This window comes from Cydia splendana, chromosome 14, assembly GCF_910591565.1.
Source record: "Cydia splendana chromosome 14, ilCydSple1.2, whole genome shotgun sequence".
Lineage (NCBI taxonomy): Eukaryota > Metazoa > Arthropoda > Insecta > Lepidoptera > Tortricidae > Cydia > Cydia splendana.
This window is the reverse complement of record NC_085973.1, coordinates 11,588,187-11,597,424: the sequence shown is the minus strand read 5'-3', so window position 1 is coordinate 11,597,424 and position 9,238 is coordinate 11,588,187. Positions and strand designations below refer to the sequence as shown.

The window sequence follows — 9,238 nt, the reverse complement described above, 5'->3', positions numbered from 1 at the left end:
TTGAAATGAAGGGTTCCTTGGGGTTCTCTGACGCACAAATCTTTTTGTTTGATCAGGCGTTTGTTGACAACAAATTCGTTGACGTTAATCCTCAGACAATGGCAGTGTTCCATCAGAGAACCAAATGACGGTCCAACCAACGGTATCCTTTTTAAACAATGCTAAATCCGCAAGTTAATATTTATTTAAAGGATTTCGTTAGTGAGATTCCATTCAGGCGTCAAATCGATGAAAGTTTAGCCAAGCAAGTTTACAGAACGAGCTTTTAAATTGTTTCGGATGGGAACAAAGAAACTTTTAAGATTTAATCCAGCATTCCATGAAGAAAGAAAAAAACAAACATCGATTTACGTTTAAGAATTATCCAATAAAAACGAGAATCGTCTGGATATGCGTTCATAAGGGCCGCTACGGATCATTTGAAATGTGTCAAAAAACCAAATAATTTCTCTCAAGGTGTCAGAGCCGTTCGTTAGAAGGCATTTGTTGAAAATAGTTGCAAATTATCGAAATTGACAACACACTTGTTTTTTTGTACCTATTCTTAGCTTGGCTTGCGGTGCTCAATGTTTGTGGTTGAAATGAAACCAAAACTGTAATTTGGCAGACATATTTATTTATACTCGTTAAAGTTCAGCTTCATCAAATAGCACGTAATATTTATTTACAGATCGAGTAAAGGTACAAAATTAATCACAAATAAATAACTTTAATTAAGCGCTTAGCATAAACTATTCAGATTTTGGTTGTTCGAACCCAAATTTGTTCTTAGGGAGAGACAAATTTTGGTATTTCATATTTTCGGTTTCGCACTACATGACGAACTTAAATTATTAAGTACACGTTTAAAGCTAACATCAACTTTAAACAAATAGACTACAACATGGGATTTGATGATTATTTGCGGTAATTTACACGTTAACATATATGTAGAAATCTGCTTGAGAAAGTAAAGCTAATTGTCATACTTTGGATCTGTCTGTGGGAAATGTATTACCGTTTGCAAAGAAATATAAGAGAATATACTCGTACCTATATAAATGTTTGCTTCCTTTATTTACATACATAATGCTTAGATTATTTCTGTCGTCGGACAACAAAAATATAACCTCTTTGCCGTGTTTTTACAATAATTATCATGTTCTTTTATATACATTAAACATGTATCTATTTATTGCTGAAGAAGACATCGTAAGTTCACTAGAATGAGTCAGATCATCCCCATCAAAAGTATTTTAGTAAAATATATCTAATTCTATATTTAACTAAACAATAATAAGGACTAGTTGTAGAAATAGTTCTAAATTTTACTGATAATACTATAAAACCTGCGTTCATATCGAGATTGAAAACTATACCAAACAAATAGACGTCCAACATTTATTTATTCTGCGTTACATGTATCTATAGTAGTCACTTTATGTACAAGCGGTATAAACGAATCGAATATTTAGAAAATTACTAATTTGATTTACTATTTTGTTCTTAACATATTTACAATTCTAATTTTTCTGGTGTTAACCTTACTGTGATTCATAAATACATTTATAGGTATATTTTTTTAATTTACAATCGCCTAAATCTACATAAAAGGATTTTCACATAAGAAGATAATTTATTACATAGCATTTACAACAGATGACTTACAAAAAGTTCATAACGAAAAGTTTAAACGTAAATCACAAAACACGTCATCGTTTTTCAAACCAGCGTCACTATTTTCACTTGTCCAAATACCTTTTTTTATATCACATACGAAACTCAACTCCACCGGTTCCTTGTTCGTAACTTATAAGTGTCCACGAAAATTCGTTCACTAGTTTAGGAACTGTAGGTACGGTTTTCTACAGACAGCATGTCGAAACTGTGACGTCACACAACAACATCCCTAGGAGCAGCCTCATTGTTGGGTGCCTCCGGAGTTATCACAGGTTGGAAACAGTGAGCTGCGGGCGCAAAGTCTTCAACTAGTTTTCGCTTGAGTACGGAGGAGGATCCGACGTAAACGTTGGTCCCTGGGAATGTACCTCGTCGTCTCCGCCTCCACAATACAGCTGCAAGCACAGCCAGACCAAAGGCAATCATGGCTGATAAGCAACCTAATACTAATTCAGAGTCAGGTGCTCGCTCGGGCACGCGCTCTCCTCTCATTGAACTAACAAGAACGGACATAAGTCGGTCACCTTCGCTGACTTGCACGTCTTGCACGCTTTCAGTTGAAACACGTTGAGCTCGACTCGTATCGATGGTCATCGTTTCTGATCTTTCGTTGTCAACGCCCGGCGTTCTAGAAACTAGTTCTACTTGGATATGGTAGATAGTATCAGGCCATAGAGAAAGCGTTACACGGGTTGAGTCCGTGAACAGGTTGCCTTTTAGTCCACCACCATCGACTTCCCAGGTAACAAGGTAAACACCGCGAGCTATTCTTGGTTCCCAAGCAATTTCACCTATTACGAGTACTTTCTGGTGAATCAAGGATATTTCTTTTAAAGTCCATTTGTGTTGATCGTGATTTGATGAGTTGGAGTCGTGAGCGACCCAGGTTTCGTCTGGGCTGTAGATTGTGACGAGACCGAGTGGGTCCACAACTAGGACGCGAAGGAGAGCTCCTTCGTTGTTGGAAGGTACCCTGGTGGCGAGCGATTGGGTTTGAATGATTTGTCTCCACGGACCCTCGGCAGCTCGTCGCATGACGACATAGACGAAGGGAGTAGGGCGAGATGTGGCGCGGGGGGCGGGGGGTGGCCAACGTGCTAGCGCTCCGCTAACACGCATGACGCCCTCGCCTTTCGTGTGAATCACAGGCTGTGTCTGCGATGCCCTTGCCGCTTCAGCGTGGAACTCACAGGCCACTTTGCATCCAGGGAACTGTAAAAAAAATAAACCATTAATAAATTGAATAATATGCAACCACAAGTGGTCTCTGTAAGCTCGTTATAGCAAGGAACTTGTTAAAACCACTATCGACTTGAAATGTAGATCAAAGGTTTCTTGCAATTTGTATTTGTCACAACAGCATTCCCGTCGCGTGTGCTTTGTCATTATTATTAAGGACGTCTTTGGAACAGCGTAGTACATTACAAATAATAAAGGTACACCTATAGTTGATATTTAATTATAATTGATCGGTTTACTTACGCAGATGTCCTTTTCTTCACAGACAGCTCCCCATATTTGGTAGTTAGACTGAAGAAGCTCGCAATTCTCCCAGCACTGCAACAAAAAAAGGTTCACTATTATTAAGTTTCTTAATTGGCACTTTAGAGTCACAGGTACCGATTATTCCGGAGTATCAAAAAGCTTTTTTCATTAATAATACCTGTTATTTTTTATGTATCAGTAAATTACGGGAATCGTTTCGTTTAATTACTCCACGACATTGTTATCAGTTGTTTCGCGTGTACCTAAAACCATTTGTTAGTTCGAAAAGGCAGTCGTTAGTACGAGAAATTAATCATTAGAAAACGAAACGGTCAAATTCATATTTTTGCTGTCAGGTCATTAATAATCTAGTTGCTATATCCACAGAAGTATACTTATGGTATTTTCTAAATATTGATTTAAGGAAATAATTTTACATATTTGAAGTCAATACAACTATAACTAAAAAAATACATACATGTATGATCTCACTAAGTAGTTCACAGGTACGTCGTTTTTAACCTCATGCGTCGACTTTTAAGAGAACCTTTAATACATCATAACGAAGGTGTATACGAGTTTCCAGCTTATTATCTCTCATTCCGAGGTGAAACCCTTAATTTAACTGGGCCATTTGTCAATCAGGTCAATTAAAATCAATTGCTATGACAAGTAACTTTATATCCCATATTAACTGAGAACGTTAGCAGCATTCAACAAATATGTAACTAGAGCAGCAACAGAACTTGTACATCCCCATTGGAATTAAAACAAAACGTACAGCACTCCAATTAAGGAGCGGCGTAATTGACGCCCGTATCTAGCCAAATTTCACAACGGTGGCCTAGCCGAATGCAGCATTTGTCATTGGAAACACTCATTAGTTGGAGTTGACGTTAACTTGACGCCAGCTTTCGCCTCGGTAAGCTTTAATAATTATAAGAACCAGCCGCTGATATTAATTGCTGGTATTGACAAAACGCTCTGTCGCTCCGATTTCGAGGATGAAATTAAATGCTTGAATTTTAGTATTTCGTATTTTAATTGGTGACAAAATAAATTGCTAATTTAATTTCACCATAATAACGCTTTTTAACACAACAAAGTAAAGATTGCAAAGCCGAGGGACTGTTGCATATTTGAATTTGTACTTAGCACATTGCCTACTAACTATGACTGACGAGCATCGTAAAACCAACTAACCATGGGTTTAGTAAAGGCCTATCAATAAACTCGGTCGTCGAATACACAGCTACGTTTATGAGTTATAACTGAAAACTCGTTTTCCTAGAGTATTGCATATACATAATTTAATTTCATGCGTTGGTAATTTAGAACCGTCAAAAGCCAAATTAAAATTATTATGTTGTAAAACATCCAAGTCTTCTGCTGTTTTAGAGATTTGATGACCAACGGGTCATAGAAATCCATGTTTACGATTCTGTTTCATTATTGTATCCAATAAATACTCAGTCGTTCGGTGAGAACTTAGTGAAAGAGAAAGAAAACGTTTACTTAATAATGAGTGGTCGGACTGCAATTATTAGATAAATATATTTACATGCCGTTGATTTAGTAATCATTTAATTAGTTTGAATTCTGCAGGAAACAATTTGCTCTTTCAAAATTTTGCTATGGCTGTTCCCTATTTTATAGTTCGACCTTATTTATTTATGCTTAACTTGCAATAGTGAAATGTTATGAATGAATGTTATGCGTTGTATTCATACTTCAATATTCTGATGAAGATTGATTAGATTTATTACTTTGACTGATATGATCGAAACATTTCATATGATATATGATCAAATCAAAACAACAGTATCTATCTGTACCTACTGTTATGTATCTAATGTATTGTACTTCTGATCATAATATCCGTAGGTATATCCGATTATGAATCAATTGATATATAAAATCAAGCTTCCTCAAAATATTCATTTTATAATTCGGTAATTCAATATGGAAGTAAAATGACGAATCACATGCAAAAACCACTAGTAATACTAATGTAATCTATTTATCTAGTGTATACTAGATAATACATATATCTAGTGTATACTAGATAATACATTATATGTGCCTATAGTATTATGTTGGTAAATGAAGTTAGTACTCACCATAAAGCAATCTGGGCCTTGTAAACACGATGACTCCCCGCTGGGACGTGGCATCGCGAACTGTGAACAAGCAAACGTTATGTTCGTTAAAGCATGTAGGTACATGTATAGCAAACACAAAACCACGTTGAAAAATATGTTATTAGAATTCGCAATCGCAATTCTGCCTTGATAGTGCAGTTGCTTAGACGCTTAGAATAAAAAGATAAACGGAAGAAATATACAACGGTAGTATGTGACACACACAATGTCATAAAAAAGCAATAAAGAGCTATTAAACCAACCTAGCTCCTGTCAGGCACAAAGTTCCTCGAATCGCACGTTAAATATAAAAGGGGACGTTTGATTATTTGCTGGAGAACCAATACATCGCTCTTTATCGAAGGCAGAGTTTAATACCCCAGTAAAAAAGCGAACAAAAAAATAAAATGTTCGATTCGAGCAGCAAGTTTAATGTATTTGATAAAAGTGACAGGCATCTGCTTACCGTCGGTCGGTCTTTTTAATTGCCTGATACCGACGGAAATGCGGGTTCTGACACTTTGGCATAATACCAAAGCTTTGCTTACAAAGTAATTCAAAAAAAGTTACAGAGGCAATTTTGAAGGTTAATGCAGTTTTTGTAAACTTGATAAATATAAAGCAAGTTGTCACAAGGTAGAAGTAAATTGCTTTAATTATAAATAAATGCTAGGCTTGAGCTCGTATTACAGTAAATTATACAGTACTCTATAATCATGATTGGCCTTTTAAATACTTCATATTGAGTGACATTAAATAAAAACTGTCATATTTTATGAACACGTTCATCCCGTACAAAGATATCAGATACACGCTGTGAATGCATATCAGAGTTGTAAATTCATCGGTAATGCATCATTACTCACTATTTATTCATCTGTAAAATGCTACTTGATATCAATTAAAATAATGTGATCCATCACTGATAATAATCTCACGAACTTGCCTCTTCTTTTTAGCCTCGAGGCACATACTTGGCAATCTCTTGTTGATAAATTTCTATTTGACAATAATAAATGGTTATTATGTCCTTTCATTTTGTTACTAGACAAAAGCTGATACATAGCAAATAAAAGATCTCGCTAACGATTCATTTTTAATATAAACGATTTCTATTTATTCCTATATAGGAATATGCATAAACTAAACGAACATTATTCTTGGAGGGCAAAATACTTTATCAGTATTAGCAAAGCACACCTATTTAATAATGTTTAGTTTTTTCTCCTATAAAGGCTAAACCTAAAAAGGCCTGATTAACGGTGAGGTTAACTTAATAAACCATGTCTAAGTAAATGTACTTATTCGATCAGCTAAAGCTTTCTCAGCCAGTGAAAAAGTGGTAGCGGGAAAGTCGCTCCGTTCACTCACGTTCTGTGCCTCTAACATTTGAACTCGTCAGTATAAATCTGCTACCGCTGATCAGCAGTTCAATTGACGAGACGATTTATTGTCCCACTGTTATTCTCTCACTGGACTTTCAAATTCATCGTATGGAGCAATCGATACAACATCGTTTTGGCATGTATCCGAGAGGAGAAATATTCTAAAGGCACAGTAAACAAAACATGTGCAATTTGCGCATTTCTGAAGACGCAAAAGCCTTTGAAGTCTTACAAAATCTTAAGTAACACATATGAATAACAACTAATTGTAGTTCATAACTTCAAGATACACATAGCAGTATAAATAAATATTTTATTAAAAGAAAGCTTTGTAAGACTAAGAATCAGTAGCAAAGAAAAGAAATAATTCATATTTAGGCCACTAATCATTGTGGCTAATGATGCCAATCTCGGACAGAGGCCATCAAGCGACTTCGTCGGACGGAGTTATTAGAGTAATCATCGTAATTTTTCACACAATTTCTTTTTTTGACCACTGTACTATCTCACGTCTACTAATGACAACAAAAAATGAAGAAGTATTGCACACAGAACTACTCACTTACAACGGTTTTCTACTTTTGAAGTTATTTGTAATCTAATCCTAAAAGATTGACGTGACCAGCTTTTGTGTAGGTATGTGGTCGAAAAAACGTTATAAAATCCAAACAATTCGTAAACCTACCTCAACTTTCACCTTTCGGGTTATAACGCTTAAAAATTCAATTCAATTATTGCCAGTATTGTGCAAGGCCTTCTAGAGTTCAAATATGAAAGTTAAACAAAACAAAACGAAATATACTTCGGCAACTGCAAAGGGAAGTGAGTGAATAATGAATGACGATTGAAAACGGCCGAGAGCCCTCGTATTTGTGTTAGATGCCGCCGCAGATTACCCTTTTCTTAATCAAACAACGTTTATTGAATATTATTTAATTAATCTTTCGTGTTTGACTTCGAGTTGAATAGAAAGTAAGAATGAAAAATGATTTCGAAGCGAGATCGAAAGGTGGTTTTTTGTTATTGATTTATAGATTTGAGTTCATAACTAATATTATGATTATTAACATAGGTTAATAAGTATGTAACTACGAGGCAACTTTAAGGTCTTATTCGTATAAATTAACTAATTAACATGTTTCAATATCAACCTCGAATGTTCTGTAAAGCGGATCCCTGGAGGCATATTAATAAGATACACACATATATAGAACGCACCAGGCATCTGACCCAACTAGCTGTTAAATATTACCCTCACGAGCCTCGATGTTATTATTCTAAGTCATCCGTTAATAGCCCGAATCGAAAATTAGGGTTCAAGATGGATTACATTTTTTCAAAGCAACCCAGGATCCCGACACTTAAAAGTTTACGAAATCCATTAAAGATAATCGTCCATAAGTCGGGCCTGCGGCTGCGCCCGGGCAGGAACTAATCGATCGATGCGCACACACGGTCGTTTACAATCAATCCATCAGCGTTTATGTAACGCGTAACTACAGATGATCTTCATTTATCATTTTGTTTTGTGGGTAGTAACCGGACACACTTGGGGGTCACAAAATATTCATACATAATAAACGGTCTAACCTCACGATTCGATATGTAAACAAGTTTTTATTTACAATAATTCCTACCTGTATTTATGGTCTGAGCGTTTAAGAACTAATTTAGATAAAATAATCAGAAACGAAAACCTCTAACAGGAATAATCAGCTCTAGATAACTCCAGAATTTTGCTATTATCATTCTTCGCAGTTATCATTCGCAATATACAATTGTAAGAGACATTTACATGCCAGCAGCATAGATAGAAAACGAAAAATATTAAATACCTAACAACTTCCATGAGAAAATAAAGAACAAAAACAGCATGAATTATGATTTCGCATAAAGATAAAATACAATCTAGCTAGCGCCAAATGTTAGAGAAAAAACGTAATTTCTTGGAAGACAGACCGCGGTCTCGGGAGCGAGACAAGGAATATAGGGGGTACATGATGCGGGTAATGAACTAAACATTCTTGTTAGACTTGAAACCAATGTTGTAAAGTGTTGTTGAGAGAATTGCAATACCTAATTAAAATTCCTAAACTTTCATTAAAAAAATGTTAGCGTTGATAAAACAAAAAAAAGCTCAAATACTTAATCCCTCGATCCGACCAGTCGTCCCGAGACAACATAAATATCTGAGAGCACATAGAGGTACGGTTCGCGGGAAATGTGTTCGACCAAGCTCCTACGTCAGCTGTTATTTTATTTGATCTGCACTAGGTAAACTCTATTACCGATCCGTTTTTACAAGTAGAAATTCAATTTCAGTCCCCTTTTCTTAGTGAAAAATGTTATCCAATAGTAGATGGAACGAAGTAAATGAACTGACCGAGTATAGCGATGTTATGAGGCTTTTTAAGCTCGCGATAAAATGTAATATTATTTTAAACGATGGGTTATAAAGTGTTATTTTTAACTTTTAGTTTCACTGAACGTCTTATAATGAGCGTGTCAACTGGCAGAACGATTAATGAAAAATACAACCCCGTTGGCAATAAAAGATGGTATCGACAT

The 9,238-nt window shown here is 35.7% G+C and overlaps 1 protein-coding gene across 1 annotated transcript in view; it reads right to left on the bottom strand.

The window, feature by feature from the left end:
• Positions 1 to 596: 596 nt before the first annotated feature.
• The window catches only part of LOC134797183 (uncharacterized), a 34,531-nt gene continuing 25,889 nt past the window's right edge, over positions 597 to 9,238 (bottom strand). Inside the window, exons 2-4 of the mRNA XM_063769439.1 lie at positions 5,265 to 5,324; positions 3,142 to 3,216; positions 597 to 2,871 (exon numbers count right to left, since the gene is read on the bottom strand). Of these exons, the coding sequence (XP_063625509.1) occupies positions 1,873 to 2,871; positions 3,142 to 3,216; positions 5,265 to 5,324 (1,134 nt within the window). The 3' untranslated portion in view covers positions 597 to 1,872. The remainder of the gene's footprint in view (positions 2,872 to 3,141; positions 3,217 to 5,264; positions 5,325 to 9,238) is intronic.